The sequence below is a fragment of the Morus notabilis genome, unplaced genomic scaffold (assembly GCF_000414095.1).
Source record: "Morus notabilis unplaced genomic scaffold, ASM41409v2 Scaffold1930, whole genome shotgun sequence".
NCBI lineage: Eukaryota > Viridiplantae > Streptophyta > Magnoliopsida > Rosales > Moraceae > Morus > Morus notabilis.
Genome location: NW_010358532.1, coordinates 1 through 19,926, shown reverse-complemented (window position 1 = coordinate 19,926; position 19,926 = coordinate 1). Strand labels below are relative to the sequence as shown.

The window sequence follows — 19,926 nt, the reverse complement described above, 5'->3', positions numbered from 1 at the left end:
ATCTAGAGCTCAGCTCCAAGAATTCTGACAATATGGTAGGAACAGTCAGATGCGCCCAAGAAAATTTCCAACAGATGTGAGACATAGGTGGAACTCCACCTACTTAATGTTGAAAGCTGCACTTCCGTATCAATAGCTCATCACAACGTATGTGAACAGTAAGAACGATTAGCTTTTAATTTTCGATACAAATTGGAAGATTGGTGAGTACTTTTTTAAATTTCTAGAACTTTTCTACAATGCTACTGAATTACTTTCTAGAGTTTATTATCCTACTGCACATATAGCTTTGCATCAGCTAAATTTAAAAGTTATTGGTCCGGTTGTCCTATGTTATATGCATTAGCAACCATTTTAGATCATAAATGCGGAGTAGATGGGACCAACTCTTTGATGTCTGCTACAACAGAAAATTTAGGTATTGATATGCAACTAACTATTACTGAGGCTAGGAAAATGTTAGAAAAATTATTTGGTTTGTATGAAGCAAAATACGGAACATGTCAAAAAGAACAGGGAACTTCGATGTCAACTAGCAGTTCGGGACCTAAAGCCTCATCGTGGAGCTTCTTGAAGCAGAAAGAGAAAACGTCAGGATTGTCGTCAATACAAGCGACTACGAAACTAGTAAAATATTTTGAATCAAATTAACTGGACATCTTATAGTGGTGGAAGAGCAAGACCGATCGTTTTTCAATACTGTCCATAATAGCCCGTGACATTCTGACAACTCCAGTGTCAACGGTAGCGTTGGAGCAAGCATTTAGTGCAATCAACCAAATTCATGACGAAAAGAGAAGCAGAATGTATCCGGATATCTTGAAGGGGCTAATGTACATTAAAGACTGGGAAGATGCCAGAAGACGAAAATAACACTATACAGATGATTCAATTCAAGATTATTTTTCTAACTTAGACATAACAGAATCTTCTGAAAACACTTGGGCTTTGTAATTTACTTATCCTAAAATAATGCACACTTTTTTCTTTCCCAAAAGTTTTGTCCCGATCTCTCTACGGGTTTTACTTGGCAAGATTTTTAACGAGACAGTCATTTATGTGTACTTATTCATATTATCTCAATTCAATAAAATCACATCTTTTGAGAGCATATGATATATTTTCATTTTGTTTTTAAATTAAATATTGCAAAAAAATTTAAAAGGGCCAGGACCGGCCCGGCCTTAGCCCTTATGGATGAGGGCCTAGGCCAGTGTTGGGCGTGAGGATCCTCCCTCAGGCCTGGCCCAGGCACGACCCTGAACTGTACGGGCCTGAGGTCAGACGTGTCGTGCTGGCCCAACACGACACATTTGACACCTCTACCATCACTTCACCTTTTCATCCAATCACAAATTTACACGTTAACTATAGGACTCACTCTTTGATTATGACACAAAATTCCACAACATGCCAATCGATAAGCCAACTACATATAATTGTTGGTGACCATCACCAAGCCATTTGAACCAATCACAATTTTCTGTGTTCATTCAAGTACTCACTGATTATAATACGAGATCCCACGTAGTCTTACATGTCAATCTATAAACAATACTATATATCCTTATTTGTGACCGTAATGCATTACAAGTCCTTTTTCAATCAATTAAAAATCCACACGTCACACAGGCTTACATGTCAATTTATGACTAGTCATAACTCAAAACTAGCGTTTTTCTTGTAAAATCCTTCGCAGAATCCTTTAGGCTTCTAACTCCTAAAGGCCTTTCTTCCAGAGAGATTCAATACAGAATTCAATTGTTAGTGTCGAATTTACAATTTACAGCATGAGATTGGTATTATCATCCTTCAGAATACCAATCAATATTCACCCTTCAGGAAAATTCCAATAAATTACCTCATAGAAATTCCAATAAAATGGTTGTTTTTAGGAAAATTTTATTCACCCTTCAGAATAGTCAGCCTGGAGAACATCAAGATACCTATCACATTTCTTCCCAATTACCTACAAACACCAACCAATATTTCAAAAAAAACAAAAAAAAAACAAAAAAAACAAAAAAACAAAAAATCCATTATTACGCAAAATCAAATAAAACCCAAAACATAATATATGGAGTCTTCGCTGATTCTTCGCTTATTTTACCAAATGGTCTTAACTTTAAAATGAAGATGCAAAAACATCTTTCCTTCTCTTCATAAAATAACCTTACGAAACAAGAAAGTGAAAAGGGAAGATCTTGCCGCAAGTGAAACAACGGATTGGTATTATCATCTTCAACCTCTCTCCATCCCTTTTCCCTCCTTAAAAGTCGAATAACTGCTAGGGCTTCAGTTGGGCTAAAACTTGCCTTTAGGGTTTAATTTAACACATTTGGCCACCCAAACTTTTCTAGTTTTGAAAACTTGCACCAAATTATTAATTTTGTGGCGCTGCCCACTTCAACTTGTAAAATCATTGCAAATTATGCTTCATTTTACTAATGGCCGCTAATTTACCAGAGATAAAAAATCAACGACCGCCTCAACTTCAACTAAAAATCCTGAAATCTTAAAACACAAAAAACTCGAATCTCCAAATTCAACCCAGAAAAACATTGCAATGATTTAACAACGTAAGGGGGCGAAGTGTCAAAATAAAAGGTCAGGGAGAAGTTATCAAAACCGGATAAGTTTGTAGCAAAAGTTCTGAAATCCTTTTCTTTTTTAAATTTAGTTTATCTTTTTTTTTTTGGTAATAATCTTTTTATGTTGGGTGACTGACGTGGCAAGTCCCAAAACTTTTTAAGTTGAATAACGGATCTAAAATAATAAAAGTTAAAAGTTAAGAATTCGTTCATTTCACCGATTCGAGTTAAGAATTCAAGTTTTATTAAAATAAAAAACTCTTAGAAATAGTCATATTTAACTTTTTTGCTATAATAAAAAATTCTCACATAAAATCACATCTCAACTCGAATTAAAAACTCAAATTAGCGAATTAAACGGGCCCTAAATGTAGATATAAGCAAAGTAGTCATTTAACATAGAACAAAATCCATATATGAAATCTTAGCACATTCACGATTATTTTAAATGTTTCCAGTTAGAACAGCTCATAAAACAAATACTGCAGTCTAAAAATACTTTACTTTGTCAACATATTTTTGTTAATCTATCCATACATAAATTATCCGTAATACATCCACAGTACTCGGATAATATATAGATCCAAATATAAATAAAGTTTATTATGATAAAAGACGTGTATCTTAGGAGTCGAAACTGGCACTTCACTTGGACATTGCGCGGCGTAGTTCGCCCAAGAAGTCCATTTGTGAGCCAGGAGATGAAACGCCACCGGCCGGAGACATAAACTGAAGACAGGCAATCCAAAGCAGACTGTAAGAGAAAATCCCAAAAAATGATAAAAGAAAAGAAAAGAAAAAAGACAGAATTTTACCAACCTGGTGAGGAAGTCTGAATTGGCCACCCCATGCTGGAGCTTTATCCGAGTACATGACCGGTCTTTCTGAAACATAGAAATCACATAGCAGATCAACCATCCAGAATAAGGCAAGCTGCTAGACTGAATGTTTAGTGCATGCTCAAAAAAAAGTTGTTAATAGGGAAGTTCTGTGGATGCAGGCATCGCCAAGCAGTAATACCATACCTAACTCCACCAAAAGGTGTAGATATAGAATCCTCCCACTCCCAAGTTCCAAAAAAAAAATAATAATAATAATAATTATTAATTAATTAACTAATCAATTAGGGAAGTTCTAAATGCATACAATGTTCTTTGCTTTATATGTCGAGGAAGCGATTTCATGGACTGTTATTTTCGTTTTTACCATACATACATGATTAGTATCAGACTAGTCTAATTTAAGTTTGCTTCAACAAATTCCTCTTTACAAACCAAAACTTGTCTTTCTATCACTTCTATGTTCCAACTCCCGAGGAGCTCACCAGTTATTTTTCCCGAGCTTTGCAATGGAAATTATTGGTTTTAATATCAATTGATGCACTATATCCTAGAGCTAGGGGCTCTCCAAATAATAAAGTAAAATAAAATAAAATAAAAAGACAATTGAGAAAATGTTAGGTTTTTAAATGAACCTGATGGATCAATCGACGCATTGCTGGAGCACTGTATTGCAGCTGCCCAACCTGTAATTGAAGGTACACGCAGAATAGTTTTCATGGTTGTCACCCAGTATTCGTGGGGATATGCAATCATTAACCATATGAGATACCAAATTAACAATATCATAGAAGTGATCACTTAGGCCTCGTTCACTTCGCGGATTTGAGTTTTCAATTCGAGCTGAGATGTGACATTTTCTGAGAGCTTTTCACTATAGTAGAAAAAGTTAAATGTAACATTTTCTAAAAACTTTTTATTGTAGAAACTTAAAATTGAAAACTCGAATCGGTGAAATGAACGAGGCCTTAATATATAACTGAAAATTCTACTTAGTTCAACAATTGTAGCAAGCCATTTACAGATCACATGAAATTTTCCATACAAGAAGAATCTAACGACGCAACTTGTGTATAAAGATTTAGAATTTTTGTCTTTAACGTATGCTTCTGACACGAAAAGGTGTTTCAAGTAGGTCCAAAGAAGAACATCTGAGGTCTCAAATGTTTAACTAATCAACTTTTGTATGAGAAAACTCATAGGGTGATCACAAAATTGCAAATATGTTGAAGCAATCAAAAAATTGTAAGAATGTAATTTTGCTATGTTTCAAATGGCATTTTAACAACTAAAGTAGAGTGAAAAGAAGAAGAACAGCCAAAAGTTATATTTATGAGATTCAACAATAATATTTTAGAGAAAATATTGGACACGTACGATCATTCAAGAGCTGAGAAGCCCCACTAACGGAACACCCCTCTAAAGCTATAATCCCTGTGTGAGCATTTTCATTTATAAGACTGCTGGCTCCTGCATCCCCATGATCTACAACAGGAACATTTCTTGGGGCAGAAACTTGACTCTTGTCTGCATCATTCCCATGAACATTGGTCGCACGGTCAAACCGATCTGCAGCATTTCGTCAAGTTCATATTAGAAAATGACTAGCAAAGTAACCACAAAAAAAAAAAAAGGAAAAGAAAAGAAAATCATTTCCATGGCCATCATCACTCAAGACTGATTTTAAAAGAAAAAGATGTAAAACGCTCACCCTTTCATGCTGAATAAATAAGCCTAGATATCCATTTAGTTATCATATATATGTTTATATATGTATATATATACACATTTTGATTTCACTTAATAAAGGGAATTGACTTTCAATGAAAAATACGGGGACTTATTTATTTATTTATTTTATGAATGTTAGAATAACCTGGTCTTCTCTCTCTCTCTCTCTCTCTCTCTGCTTTTCTAACCCTAGAATAACAATGCTTGTGAGTTCTACTATGAATAACATAGAAAATGTCCGCTACATAAAACAAATAGAAGGACAAAGCCGACAAAAGTGATGCGAATGGAAAATAAGGCTCCATTTCAAAAATATTGTTAGGGGAGGAAACAAACGAGAACAACAAAACTAGAACAATAAAAATCAAGTGAATTCAAAATTGACAAGAAAATCCCCATAAATTTTGATACTTAAAATCATGGAAGATTTTCTGATAACAGATCTAGTTGAATGCATTTCTGGAAAGAAAATGAAACAGCAATTTCTTCACCCTTTCTAGTAGTATGCATTGGTTACCAAAGATCTTTGTGCTTAACGACTTGTTTCTACAATAAACAAAGGATATCTGGATTTCAAATAAAGAGGGAAAACAGTTTTCAAAAGCACATGAATCACCAAGATTCAACCAAGGAGTTTTTAGAGCAAGCAGAGAAAAAAATATAAAAAAACAATTAAGGGGAGAAAAAAAACCCAATAAAAGAAGCGAAACTAATCTACAATAAAGATAGAAAGCAATTAAGGGGAAAAGAAATACAAATGGTACAATCTCAAAAGTAAATAATTGATTCAAATGAGAGAGAATACGGAAGTAGGTGGATGACCTGTGGATTTGCGCCTGTTGAGGCGATTCCTGCAAAATTACATGTCAAAAATGTTAAAAGAAAATAAGAAAATACAAGAAAACAATGTCCAACATTACCAATGCTACTCAAACCACATGCCTATAACCTGATACACAATTGTCATATGATAGTGTGGGACCACCACTGCACAATTGGGACAAACGACAAAGAAGCGCAGTGTTGGGCACCACTAATCATCAAAATTATCCCAAATGAAGAATGTGAAACACACACTAACAAATAAACGAACCTCTGATTCGGATGAGCATAGCGCTTTATAACCGTTGCAGAATCTGTTGTCGCTGGTTGTGCTTGTGCTGCTGCTGTAGGGTTTTCAAGCATCATTCTTTCTGCTTGTTTCTTCACAGGGTCTGTGTGTAATCAAATGACCTACTCCACCCACTAAAGAGCTCCGGCAGCAGTATGACTTCTGAGTCCTCAGATGTGGGTCTGAGTTTCTATCTATCCAAGTTTTCCCACATCTTCTTCCGCTATGCCACCTTTTTATTTCCTCATCCAACAAGCAACACTTGCTTAGCAAATCCTTATACCCACTATAAATCTAAGCAATTCGAGACCTATAACATTCTTCTTTCTTTCAAAACTTAAACAATGACAAAGTACATCTCATGAATGAACATAACTAAAAAAATATATCAAAAAGATCACTTAGAAATTTAAATGTGACCAGCCGCTATTGGCGGCTCAAACTCATGCAAAGCACAATCATTACTCTAAATATCCATGTCATCACCATCACATATCCAATGGTAAGCTCCTGCATTACTATTACTTTTTGGTATAATTTTATGTCATTTTCAACGAAAATAACAAGCCAAAGGATCTAAAAATCCACAAAACCTGAAATCTCTCAACAATTTTAACGCATAGAATACGAATCCAATCCTATGTCATCCTCATATCCAAAATTAAGCTAAAATAGCCAACCAAAAAGATCAAAAATTCCATAAAACTTCAAACCGCCATCATTTTCAACGTATAGGACAGGAACCAATCTATAAAATCGTAAAATCGTCTATGCAATTATGCTAACAGCTGCATAAGCTTGAAAACAATCACATCTAAAACTGAATCTCGATACATACTTATATAACAGCTAAAAAAAATCATTCCTTTAGAAACGAAAAGCTCAAAATTGCAGAAATTCTTCCAATTTTCTAAAAATTTCAGCAATCATCAAGAACAGAAGTGACAATAATTGCAGATAGCTTTCACACGCATTGGAAATTTCATTTTTTTTTCTTGCTTGAACAGTCAGAGATCTAAGAAAAAGAAACCCCAAATTCTCGGACCCAAAAGCCCCTAAATTTCGAAACCCTAACAGAAATCCTGAATTTGGTTCAGATGAAGATACCAACGGCGGAGAGGTGCTGTGTGGCGACGGCGGCGGAGATCAACGGTGGGAGATGAGTGGAAGGATGAGATCTCGTCAGAGTTGGGGTGGGCCCAGCCGGAGAGGGTTGGATTTCAGCCCAAACGAGGTTTTCATTTCTTCACACCATTTGAGTTTTGTAAGCTTCCTATTGCACGGCCAAAGCGAGGGGGGCTTTTTTTTTTTTTTTTTTTTTTTTTTTTTTTTTTTTTTTCTTTGTTTGACGGTCGTCTTCTTGATAACTGAGATCCTATTCGATTTACTATTTTAAGTTAAAAAATGAATTTATATTAGAAATAATAAAAGTTTGAATTTTAATTTAAAATATCGAAATGAATGAGAATGAGGCTACAATTTCTCGTATAGATTAAGACCTCGTTCACTTCGCGGATTCAAATTTTCAATTCGAGTTGAGATGTGATATTTTCTGAGAGTTTTTCACTGTAGCATAAAAAGTTAGATGTGGCATTTTATGAGAGCTGTTTACTGTAAAAACCTAAAACTGAAAACTCGAATCGGTGAAATGAACGAGGTCTAACTATTGAAAACAAAGTATATTTGATTGTGCATTTTTCAATACCTGTATAAGAGTATTCCACAAAAGACTCTAAATTTAATTAAATTTTAACTAAAATAATTAAAAGTTATTTTAATAAATAATTATGAAGTAACCCACTTAAATTATACTCTTTACTTTAATTAAATAATTTATAAAATATAAATAATTTTATTAAATTATTTAATTAGTATGAAATAAATTTTGTAAAATATAATTAATTTAGTGACTACGATAGTTAAAGACTCGTTTAGTTCGCTAATTTAAATTTTTAATTTAAATTAAAATATAATGTTGTGTGAAAATTTTTTATTGTAATAAAAAAATTAAATATAATTATTTTTAAAAATTTTTTATTCTAATAAAATTTAAATTTTAAATTTAAATCAACAAAAAAAAAAAAGAATGGACTTAATAACCTAATAGTGTAACCGACTAAGTTTAGGGATAAGGGTGCAAGGATTATTATTATTATTTTTAGTCATCTCACTTCCATTTTTCTCATTTCTCTCTTTCTTTCGCGCTCTTCTCTTCCGCTCTCCAAACCCCATATTCTCTCTGTTCTCTCAACATTCCATTTTTTCGGTAATTTCTCTCTTCTTTTTAACCTTTGAAATTCTATTACTCAATTTAAATACGGGTTTTTGGTTTTGAGAATCAAATTCCTTGTGTTTTTTTTTTTTTTTTCAGTTTTTAGTGATTCATATTCTGAAGAAGAAAGATTGTAATTGTTTTTGAGTTTTTGACAGTATATAATGGAGGAGAGAGAAATTGGAGGACAGAAAGAGAGAGAAGGTCAAACGGATTCAGCCAAAACCTCAATCCGTTCTCGAACTTCTCTCAAAACCCATCCATTTTTCAACCATCATGACATTTGGAAACGCAAGGTTTGCTTCTCTTTCTTCTCTTTTCTTGTATAAAGCTTTGCGTTTTATGCCATTTTCAAATGGGTTTATAAATTCTGCTTTACTTTTGTTAATGGTTTTTTTCTTGATACATTTTGTTATGGGAATGTTTACTTATGGAAATCAAAATGAAAAGGGTGTTTTTAAGAATTAGGAATGGTAAGACCAAGTGCTATTGCTAAGTGTATATTTAGCATAAAAAAATATGATATTTTGATATCATATGCCAATTATATATGTAGTATCAAAAAGTATGATATGTTATTTTCATTTTTACTTGCATAATGCTATTTGAAATGTTAAATTTATTTTTTTTCTATAATCATTAATATTTCAAAGTTGTAAAAATAAACTTTTATTTTTAAATTAATTAGGAAATGTAAAAGTTATAATGATTACATGAAAAAGTACATATTTTAACCAATCTTAATCAAATGTCAAATTTTTCATATGTTATACTTGGTGGGAAATTTACCACGAAGTATAGCATATGAGAAATCGGCACAATAAATAGCAGTGTATTAGAGAGTGTTTTTTTACACACAAATGCTAAATTTGTAATGGGCACATATAGCATTGCATTAGAGATGCTCTAATGAGGAAAGGGAGAGCCAAATCCCCAAATCATCCTTGGTTTTGTTTTATGCCACAAAATTGCTTGTGTATTCTTAGTAAATGTTAAGCAACAATTATCTACAAAATGTTTTAGTGCCTGTTTAGTTCATAGGTTTGAGATTGAATTCGATGCTTTATGATGAATTTGCAATTTTTAATTTTGTTAGTCTCTTTATGGGGACAAATAACGAATTGCAAATACTTTGTAAATGTTTGCATTTAGCTAAGGGAAAACTGTTACAAAAGGGTCCGAGAAGATAGAAGGCGCTTGGTTTGGAAAATGAGAGTGATACCCAGCTCTCAACCTCTTAATTTAGGTTCCAAGGTACATTTTCTTCTTGAGTTAAGTCACTCTTTCTTCTTCGATGGAGTTCTATGTATTTGCTTGAATGTCTCTTGCTGTTATTTTTCTAGTCATTTACTGGGGTATTACATGGTTCAGTAAATTGTTTTTGAGTGTGCATTTCCTTTTGACACATAATGGGTATTAGTGGCATACGTAACCCAACGGCGAGCTTTCAAGTTTGAACTCTAAGCTGATTTCTGTGGCATTTACTTGAATTGGTGGTTAAGTGGTCCCTCACGAACCCTTATATTCCCGGTTCCTAATCCGCTTCTACTACTCTTGGTGGCAACCTATAGCTTTTTCCACTTCATGACTGCAGGTTTCAGAGCAGTTGGTTGCTAGCATACATAAAGAGACACAAGATCTAAGCTATTAATTGTTTCACTTATAAAAATTGCATAGCTAGAGGTTCTTCTATGTGAAAGAATTATGAATATAAAATATAATGAATACTGATTCTGGTCACGAGGAGGAAAATTCCAATATAAATTTGGATTATTTGTTGTTTTTCTTTTTTTTCTTTTTTAATTTGGATTAAGATTTCCTATAATGAAATCAATATAAACGAAAGAGTACAAGAGGTCCCTAGGAAAGGAAAGGAAAACAGGAAAAAATTAACGAGAAAAGAGAAAAACAACAATAAAAAAATACAACCAACAGGAGACCCTCAACAACTCATAACAATTAATCCTCATCATCCCATCACATCCTTCCAATTCGAAAAACAATAAAAGAAAATGAGTTTCAAGTGCATAGTGTCCCCTGTTTTTGGTGTGTTTTCATTGACAACTAATAGATAGAGCTCGTTATTAAACTATTATGCATCTTCTTATCTAATAGTTGCTTTCTTTGTTGTTGGGGTTGGAGGATTGATAATAGGTTCTCATGGATGCATATGCGATTAATTTAATAGTCAGGTGGAATTTGTCTTTCTTTGTCACGAGTCTGTTTTCATTTCGGCAATGTTGCCATATTTCTCCAATTTTCTTATTCTTTGGGTCTATGTAGGTGATCTCTCTCTCGGTCCACTCGCTGAATCATATCTTTTCCTCTTTGCAGGATTTGATCAAATCTGCATTTAAGGATATCGTTTCCGATGAACTGAAAAAGTTGAAGGACTCTTCATCATATGACAATATGAAGACCTCGACTTCTATCCCTGAGAGTGATGATATTTTATGGGAATATGGTGGACTTCATGATGCTTATCAAGGTGAATGTGAAGAAATACTGTTAGAAATGCAGATGATCTTTTATGAGGATCTCAGTACGGAATTGGCTAGGAAAGGTAAAATTGTTCATTATACTATAAGCAATATCTATTATAATATATAGAAAACTTCTCCTATAAGTTATTTCGGCAAGAAAAAGTTAGAAGATACTTTTTGTGCTACAAATAGGGCTGTTCAAATTGTTAGTACTGTTTTTAGTTATATCAGTCTAGAAGGATGTAATAGTTTTGGGTTTTGCCACTGGCCAGTTCATTGTTTTTGAGCATCACAGTTCACTCTAGCTTATTGCAGAACCAGAAAACTACGTTGAAACATGGGAAGACGAAGAAGATGAGTACTTGTCCCATGCAGTTTATGAGCATTTGCAACTGAATGAGAAGAAGGTATGATATCCCCTGGATGTGGGTTCTTGTTCCTAGAAGCATTGAGGATCGGTTCAAAATTTCAAGTTCAAGAAGTGCGAAAAATATTTTTCTCCATGCGTTTTTGGGCTATCTTTCAAGTTCGTGAGTAACTATATCTCTCCATCGCACATGGCCTGAACGCTAGAAAATTAATTCATAATTTATGATCTGTGATGAAGAGTCAGTTATTTATATTGATGAATCACGTAATGCAAACTAATTGGGTGGGAAAAGAGAATGGGGTTTAAACCAGATAGATGGGCAGATACTCAGAGTATGTCATAGGTCTAGTTTAAACTAGCTGAAGCCAATTCAGTCCCTAGAGACTTAATTGCATAATTGTATGATGATGCAAATGAAACAATGAGAAAGCTTCGTCTAATCGCATTATATGTCATGCATGCTAGTTGCAGGAAGTAATTTGGTGCCCGATATGTAAGCGGGGCGAACTGCAAGAGAATCAAAGTCTTATTAGTTGCAATCTTTGTGAGCTTCAGTTGAGGAAAGGCGATGAGGTATTGCAAATTTCCTTTGATTTTAATTATGACATTGCCATAATTTTCCATGTTAGATTGGTATTAATGTTCTTTCCCTAGACCCTAGATTGTAATTGTTTGGATTATTATCACTGGTACCCCTTGAACTTTAGAATCATTCCCAGTTTACCCTCCGAACTTTAAAAACTCTCGCTTTGCCCCTTGAATTTTGAATTGTTCCCACTTAACCCCTTCGGTTGTGATTTGTGTTAAAAACATATAGAAAAGAGAGAGTAATGCAGTCACGTAGTCTTTCTGTTCAAATTTTTATTAAAAACAAGCAGATAAAAACCACATGACCATATGTAACCTCCTCTTTTCCATCTGACGTTAATTTTAATAGAAATTCTTATAAAAGGGCTTAAATGCGACAAATTCAAAGTTCAAGGGATAAAATGAATTTAGGTGGCAAAGTGAGAATGACCCTAAAGTTCAGGGGCCACCACTGAGATTAGTCCTAATTTTTTTGAGTTGTGCTTCTGTAACATTTGAGTTAGTTGTTTGTCATTTTCTTGAACATGTAGCCTGCAATTTGGTTTTCTATTTATTTTTTGTGGTATGAAAATTGTCTGTCTGCATATGAACTTATTTCTATATCCATCTTGAACGGTCGAATTGTTTTGATAAGAATCCATCTGGATGCGACATATATGGATGGTAAAATTTGTTTTTTGTCAACATGTTGCAGAAATATTGTCCTAGTTTTCATTTTGCCAATTCTTGTGAGTTGTCATGTTATCTGCTACTTGTCTCTTAATAACTAGTAACAAGCAACTAGTAAGCTAATACTTTTTACCCTGTTTTACGTGAATTCCTCTTAATTTTGTTTGAACTTTTTGTTAATTTACTCGCAAGTTTTTTGGGTTGAAATTAAATTCCATCAAAGAACAGTGCAGTAGTTATAGTCTCTGTCAGTGTCTTCTACCTCCACGTTTCTGTTAAGTATGTGTAGCCTAATCAATTAAATGAAGAGAGAGAGAGATGGAGCGCTGCGGTGCTGGAAAACTGATGCAGTAGTCAAGACTGAGAGTTTGTGCCGTCGCCTGGCCGAATAGCGGAACCGTGGTGGGTGCTGGCTCTGGGAAGTTGTAGCCACGGCCCGTGCCAGCCACATTTTTTTTTCTCGGGAAACTTAATCTCTTTTCTCTTGTACACCTATATAGGTTATGCTTGGGTTTGTTACATGATTCTTTGAGAAAGTTATATTGTGAGGGCTGAATACTGGCGTGTGAGACAGAAACACAAGTGCAAGTGTTTTGAGTGATTCTCTTGTAAATTCTTCATCAATATAGTGAAAATCTGCTGCGAGTAGCTCTAATTGGGCGAACTTGTATAAAATTCCTTGGTGTGATGTGTTAGGAAATCTATACTAAAACCTAAATAAATTACTGAGAACGAAAAATAAAAGCACAATTCACACCAAGAATTTTATATAGGTTCACCAATTTGGTTACATTCTGTTTCTACCACTGCAGATTTCACTATATTGCTGAAGAAAATCAATACAACAGAATCACTCACTTGTGTTTCTCTCAGAAAAATCATCACACCTAAATCCCCTAATGATAGATATTATTTATATAGTACAAGAAAAGAAATTTTTAAGGCCCAAATTCACTGAATTCAATATTCTCCTGAATACATTGTCACTTTAACCAGAAATTAAAGTAGAAATTGAACAAAGAATTTGCATCGACAAAACTTCCCCAAAAGAAATACAAAAAACACTGCGAACAAAAAACTTTCTTTTGGAGTTCAATAGAAAGTTCAAAATTTTCAAGCATCGTGAAGTTCATTACAAATTCAAGTATTATTAAATCCCAAAAAAAAAAATCCCAAAACCAGACATTTCCCAAAATACTCCACTTAGAAATGAACGAAAAAGCTTCCCCAATATCCCCCCCCCCCCCCCCCCCCAAAAAAAAAAAGACCTAAAATGTCTGAAATTCCCCCGGGGGCCCTTGCTTGCGCCCTGGCACCACGGCCCCCGTTTATTGGCACTGTGGCGCCCAATGGAGCGAAATCCGAAGTCGCACACTCGACCTGGTGCTGCGGTGCTGCCGGGCGTGAAATTTCCAAAGCGCCGCAGCGCCCTTCTCTTGGTAGGGAGACTGTAGTGCAGTCCTCCTAGCTCTGCGTGTGCTCCATGTTCATGGCCGCAGCGCTCGCTGTTTTTCCTCCCCGTTTTCCTTGCTTTTCTTCCACGGTGATTACGCTCCATTACTCATAACATGATTATGCATTTATCTTTCTTCTTTTGCTATTATTCGTTCTTGTTAATTTGAATTAGGTCGCGCCTAATTTCCCAAACAGTTTCTCCCATTTTAATATGTTATCTTTCTCCATAAATGTTTTCTGCATAAGCTTTTCATGAATCATTCTTTTTACCTTTTTTTCTTATTCATATCAGGTTAACTTGGAGCTACTACGGGTTAGGCTTGCAGAAGTCCATGCTGAACATCTTGATCGAGGTTGCGTATTGAAACCAAAGTTGAGCATTGAGACTAGGTTTGATATAACCGCATTATACATTTTTTGTACGGGTTGTAGTACTTTTGAGGTAGTTATATAGGCCTTCTTTGCTACCAATTTTTTAATTTTTTTGTTTTTTGTTTTTTTTTGGGTAAAATCGAAAAAGATTGTGGAGATTCTAATATCTTGACTAGAACTCCTTTCATCATTTCACTTTTTTGTGTAAAAACATGAAGAAAAGGGGGAGAGTTTTTACCAGTCTATGGTTTTTTTTTTCCCTTTGTTTTTCCTTATAATTACGGGTCTTGTGCGGTAGGGCTTCCAGCCGGTAGTGCGTATTTTTGACCAGTGGAAGGTAAAATTACATCAAAATAGAAAAGTAGACAGAACAATCAATTTCTAATACAAATCTGGCTTCTAAAAACAGAGTTATTAGCAGTTTGTTTTTTTTACGTCCTACCATATAAAGCTCCTATTATTAAGAGATTTTTCGTATAGCCACTTACTAAATGAACTACTGAAAAAGCTTTGTTTTTAGCTGTCATGTTTGTATAAAAAATTATTTGTTTTGTATATTTTTGTAATCTAATGTGATTTTGATTAGATTTAATAGTAAGAAGTCGACTCTATTTTGTAAGAAGGTCCTACATGTATTATTATTATTATTAGGGACTTTTTCTAGTATTCTCTCGTTTTTATGAACATCGGTGTTCTTTGTTTATTATTCATCAGATATATATATTAATTCTGGTTAAAAGTTAAATCAGATTGAAAAAGTAATACACGACTGATAAACAGGGAACACCGGTCTTTTAAAAAAAAAGAGAATACTAGAGAAATTTCCTTATTATTATTTGCTAAAAGTTTCCTTATTATTTCCTTATTATTATTTTTTCAAATCCTAATTGCTTCTCTTGTTCTAGTAACACTACTGTAACTTATTGTCGCACTTCATCTGTTAGCTACCACAAGGTTCTTGGAAGTTGGGATAACAAAAACATAGCAATCCCAAACAAAAGTGCAAAACAATACCTGCCTTGATCCACTAATTGGTGTTCTTATCTCTGCCATAAGGAGTAAGGATTATATATTGGTCCTGTTCATTTTACAGTTTAGAATTCGAGTTTTGTTAACAGTAAAAAGTTCTTAAAAACAATCACATCTAACTTTTTTATTATAGTAAAAAGTTTTCACATAAAATTACATCTCAACTCAAATTAAAAATTCGAATCAACGAACTAAACGGGCCAATTATCTTTTACCATTCGAGAAAAAGAGTAATACTACATATGGTCCTCCCTCTTTATTATCTAGTAGGTCCTCAAAAAGTAAAATGTTGAAAAGTTTATATCTGTATAAAAAAATCTGTCTATTCGAAGTATTTTTTTTAATTTGACGTGATTTTGATCATACGTTATGGTCATAAAATGACTCTATTAATAGGGTGGTCTTACTAGAAAAAACTCCATAACAATTACATAAAAAATGATTTTGAAATTTTTAATTTATGGAATTTGATAATCTTTTTTTCTTTCAACGGTTCATATTGTTTATTCCTTTTAAAAAAGTAATAATAATATGGGGTGTATTTTAGTGCTAAATTCTCCTGTGATCAAAATGATCCAAATGTGCGTGCATTTTTCACAACCATACCTCACCGTGACAACATAATCATCTCTTTTTATGAGCAGCCTAGTGATCAGATTTTTTTTTTATTGTTATTTTTTGCATGATTTCTTGTTTCTTGCATAGCCTAATAGAATTACTATATCAAAGTAAAGGAGGTAAATAAAAACAATAATTATACTACAAAGACAGAAGGAGGGAATCAAAAAATTAGTATTCCAATTGACTGGTATGCATATCAACCAAAATTTTGCTCACATCGCTATTATTAAGTTTAAATACACAAAAAAAATCAATCAATCAATAAAAAGAAGACAAAACGACAACGACCAAAAAGAATTACAAACAAACTTGGCACTCTCTCTCTCTCTCTCTCTCATCCCAAAACCAAAACGGAAAGCAAAATACAAAAGGGCAAGCTAATTACAAAATCATCAACTTTACAACATTTACTTTTAATAAATTGCCATTTTTCTTTAATTTGTGAATGTGTGGGAAATGCTTGGATGAATAACAAATTTGTGTCGCTTTTAATCGGCATGCTGAAATAGGAAATGGAAGTCTGATCTTTGTCGTAGAAGGGGTGGTGGGTCCACATCACTCAGGTTCACATGTACATCACCAAATGATCTGAACATCTCTTCCATTGTGAATGGTATGCTGCAACAATATGGGCCCGTTTAGTTCATTAATTCGAGTTTTTAATTTGAGTTGAGATGTGATTTTATGTGAAAAAAAAATTTTTGTAACAAAAAGTTAAATATAACTGTTTTTAAGAACTTTTTACTATAATAAAACTCAAATCGGTGAAGTGAACGAGACCTATATTCCTTTCGTTATTAATCTACACGATTGACACTAATATTCATAATAATATTTATACATCAATATTATCACAAAAATATTTGAGATATTTCTCACTTTTTTTTTTAGAATAGATATTTCTCACTTTTCAAAACACAAAAAATATGTGATATTTACTCTTTGATTTACCTTATATTATCATAATTATTCCGTATTTGTATGATTTTATTTACCTAATATGATACTTATACCCTACTCAATACAAATATAATTATACCCCTTAATAATAGTTAATTAAAACCATGCCCCCACTTATATATCTCTTTCGTGTTTCATACCTAGCGAAACAAATTTCTGATTTTGTCACTGCTTGCTATTAAGAAAAATGGTTATTTAACCAAATAATATGGGGTATAAGTTAAGGCTGTAGTAGTTGTATGTTATAATTCTTCTAAGGTGTAAGGTTCATATTGTTCATAAATTGTGATGAATAACAACGATTTACTCTCTAATTAATTAATTACTTACTAATTTGGCATGGTTAAGTTGGGCAATGTTAGACTAGTAATCATGTAATTATTATTACCTGGAATCCACGTCCAACAGGAATGAATTATTGAGCATGTTAATTGAATCTTCTGCCATCAACACTCTCATTTTCCCGATCGCCTATATGATCAAAACATTTTAATTCATATAATTAGTTTTTTTTTTTTTTTTTTGGCTCAATAATACATATAATATTAGTTAAATGCAAGGACACTTTCATGTGGAATCATTTATAAATAAACAATACATAAATAAAGAAAAATTATTTACCTCAGAAGATAATCCCTGAGCTCCATATTTATCATCCCAAAACATTGTTCCAATGCGATATATTTGTGGGGTGCTCAATATCTGATTAGGCCATAAGTAAAAAAATAAATAAATAAATAAATAACAAGTAAATAAGTTGAGAGCCAAATTAAAGGCATATTAGTTCTCTGTTAATTAGAAGCAGAAATTAAGTTAGTACCGGGCACAGTTCATTTGTAATTTCATCCAAAGATTTTTGAGTTTTTTGGTGCAAAACCTGCATTGATCAATGAAAGAATATCATAATCCAAAACAAACAAGAAAAATATTATAGTAAATATCTATGTAGCATTTCTCAAATTCATAAGTACTAAAAAATATAAGTCACTTGTCATAAATTTTCTTTTTACAATTAATCTTTAGTGGTGCAACTTCCTATGTCACATCTAGACATTTGAAATAGACCTACTTAAACTAAAGTAACTTTTACAACGCTCTACGGATAGTATAAGTTTCTAATCATTGAATCTGATAAAACTCATATCAAAATAAAAAAATATGCGGAATAAATTATTTCTGATACAAATGGCTTAAAATAGAAACTTAACGGGTAGTTTATTCTTATAACTTTTAGTGTGGAATTCTCCTAAATGAAACCCTGAGAAAATAGAAAAATTTGTTGAGTGAAGTGGACCTACCAAAAATCCAACGGCTTGTCTTATGTGTTGGAGTTCATCCCATGAGGATCCGGTTAACTGTAAAGATACAAGAAACAAATTATATAATCTAATATATGCATAATTATTCTTACATAAGCATTCATTTATGCATGTAATTTTAATATGTGATGTATTATTTTAATCGCAATTGAAAACTTATCGGCCGTGTTTAAAATTAATCCCGTTTTTGTTTTTCACGTTTTTTGAGAAAGAAAAAATGAAACGTTTCTAAAACGGCGTTTTGCGCAATAAAGACAAAAAACGGAAATGAAAACGATTTTTTAGTTTAGTGTAAAATGAGAGAGAAATGAAAAACGACTTTTAGTCGTTTTTCATTTTTTGTTTTCGTTTTCTTCTCTCTCGAGCAGAGAGAGACATTAATGGATTTTTTATACTGAAAATAATCTCTTGATAAAACTATCAAATGCATTTTCAAAAATAATTTCTGTCTGAGATTGAAAACGTTTTTATTTTTATTTTTATACAAAAAATAAAATTATTTTAGAACGAGTTCCAAACACGTCTATTGTATCTCACACGACATTTTTATGGCACCTACATTAATGGCGATTTTGACCGCCATTTTATACTTTTAAGGGCGGTCAAAAACCGCCATTAATTAGGCCTTTTTTTAGCAGTGTGCATTTGAGATTAATTACCTCATCTGTAGCTTTTTGGCACCAATGCTCAAATTCTAGCAAACCTGCCTTCAAGTACTCTCCATTGCTAAATGAGCAGCACTCTCGCCGCAGCAATAAGCTGCCACAAAAGAAAAAAGAGAAACGTAAGTACATGGAGTTTTTATTTATTTTTTATTTTTTTAAACCTTTATATAGTATAAAATGAAATTTATATAAGTATATGACAAAAACCTCTCTTATGTTTAATTGAATTTGTGAGATTTAGTTAAGAGAACTGCCCAAAAGACATTACGGCCCTTAAGAAAACGTTGGTTTTCATAGGGAAAACCCCTAAAGGTGGAAACTATAGTCTTCCATTTTTCTGATATTTGAGAATAATCGGCTTTGTTTTTTCTGTAAAATATGGTTTTTTCTGAATATTTGAAAAAAATTGCTATCTTTGAGATCATATGCACTATTTCTTTTATGCAGGGCAAAAAAGTCTTTTTACGCAGCTGTATTGACAAAATTGTGTGTCAATTGTGTGATTAGAAAAATTATATCTTTTAGCAAAAAAAAAAAAAGAAAAAAAATTATAATAATCTCTACATCTTTTTTAAAAAAAAAAAAAAAAAATACAAGGTGGATTCTTGCATTTCGATTAAACAAAAGGGGGGTTTTGTTATTATCTTATTCATATGTGTGTGTGTGTGTGTGTGTGTGTGTATATATTATGCTACTTTTCTGACCTGTTAAAGAGCTGCACATTGATGAATGAGAACACCTGGCTGAGGATTTTCCTTGTGATCACGGTAGGGACCTGATCAAGATGAATTTTTCATGTTTTGATTTCAGCAAGGAATTTTTTTCATATGATTTAGAAAAAAAAAAAAAAA

At 33.0% G+C, this 19,926-nt stretch overlaps 3 protein-coding genes across 3 annotated transcripts; 1 reads left to right on the top strand and 2 right to left on the bottom strand.

Annotated features, from left to right (window-relative positions):
* Positions 1 to 3,049: 3,049 nt before the first annotated feature.
* Positions 3,050 to 7,556, bottom strand: LOC21384882. Its single transcript, XM_024162123.1, has 7 exons — positions 7,380 to 7,556; positions 6,255 to 6,504; positions 5,984 to 6,012; positions 4,808 to 4,999; positions 4,066 to 4,116; positions 3,411 to 3,475; positions 3,050 to 3,320 (listed from the first exon to the last, which is right to left on the bottom strand). The coding sequence occupies exons 2-7, from the start codon at positions 6,347 to 6,349 to the stop codon at positions 3,237 to 3,239; spliced, it is 516 nt and encodes a 171-aa protein (XP_024017891.1). The 5' UTR covers positions 6,350 to 6,504; positions 7,380 to 7,556; the 3' UTR covers positions 3,050 to 3,236.
* A 902-nt stretch (positions 7,557 to 8,458) lies between these two features.
* Positions 8,459 to 14,625, top strand: LOC21384881. Its single transcript, XM_024162122.1, has 7 exons — positions 8,459 to 8,538; positions 8,703 to 8,840; positions 9,697 to 9,798; positions 10,879 to 11,107; positions 11,343 to 11,434; positions 11,863 to 11,970; positions 14,402 to 14,625. The coding sequence occupies exons 2-7, from the start codon at positions 8,709 to 8,711 to the stop codon at positions 14,561 to 14,563; spliced, it is 825 nt and encodes a 274-aa protein (XP_024017890.1). The 5' UTR covers positions 8,459 to 8,538; positions 8,703 to 8,708; the 3' UTR covers positions 14,564 to 14,625.
* A 1,823-nt stretch (positions 14,626 to 16,448) lies between these two features.
* Positions 16,449 to 19,850, bottom strand: LOC21384879 (myosin-12; the record flags this gene model as incomplete). Its single annotated transcript, XM_010092752.2, has 7 exons — positions 16,449 to 16,749; positions 17,480 to 17,562; positions 17,713 to 17,793; positions 17,912 to 17,968; positions 18,390 to 18,446; positions 19,070 to 19,169; positions 19,780 to 19,850. Coding segments are annotated over 7 exons (579 nt in total), but the record flags the coding sequence as incomplete, so codon positions are not given.
* Between the last annotated feature and the right edge of the window lie 76 nt (positions 19,851 to 19,926).

What these genes read in the sequence shown, in the direction of transcription:
- LOC21384882 (XM_024162123.1), bottom strand. Translation starts at nt 6,349, where the DNA reads ATGATGCTTGAAAACCCTACAGCAGCAGCACAAGCACAACCAGCGACA. An exon ending in TTCTCAGCTCTTGAATGATC is followed by an intron (nt 4,117 to 4,807) that starts GTACGTGTCCAA and finishes CTTCAATTACAG; the next exon opens with GTTGGGCAGCTGCAATACAG. An exon ending in AATTCAGACTTCCTCACCAG is followed by an intron (nt 3,321 to 3,410) that starts GTTGGTAAAATT and finishes GCCTGTCTTCAG; the next exon opens with TTTATGTCTCCGGCCGGTGG.
- LOC21384881 (XM_024162122.1), top strand. Translation starts at nt 8,709, where the DNA reads ATGGAGGAGAGAGAAATTGGAGGACAGAAAGAGAGAGAAGGTCAAACG. An exon ending in ATGACATTTGGAAACGCAAG is followed by an intron (nt 8,841 to 9,696) that starts GTTTGCTTCTCT and finishes GTTTGCATTTAG; the next exon opens with CTAAGGGAAAACTGTTACAA. An exon ending in AGTTGAGGAAAGGCGATGAG is followed by an intron (nt 11,971 to 14,401) that starts GTATTGCAAATT and finishes TATTCATATCAG; the next exon opens with GTTAACTTGGAGCTACTACG.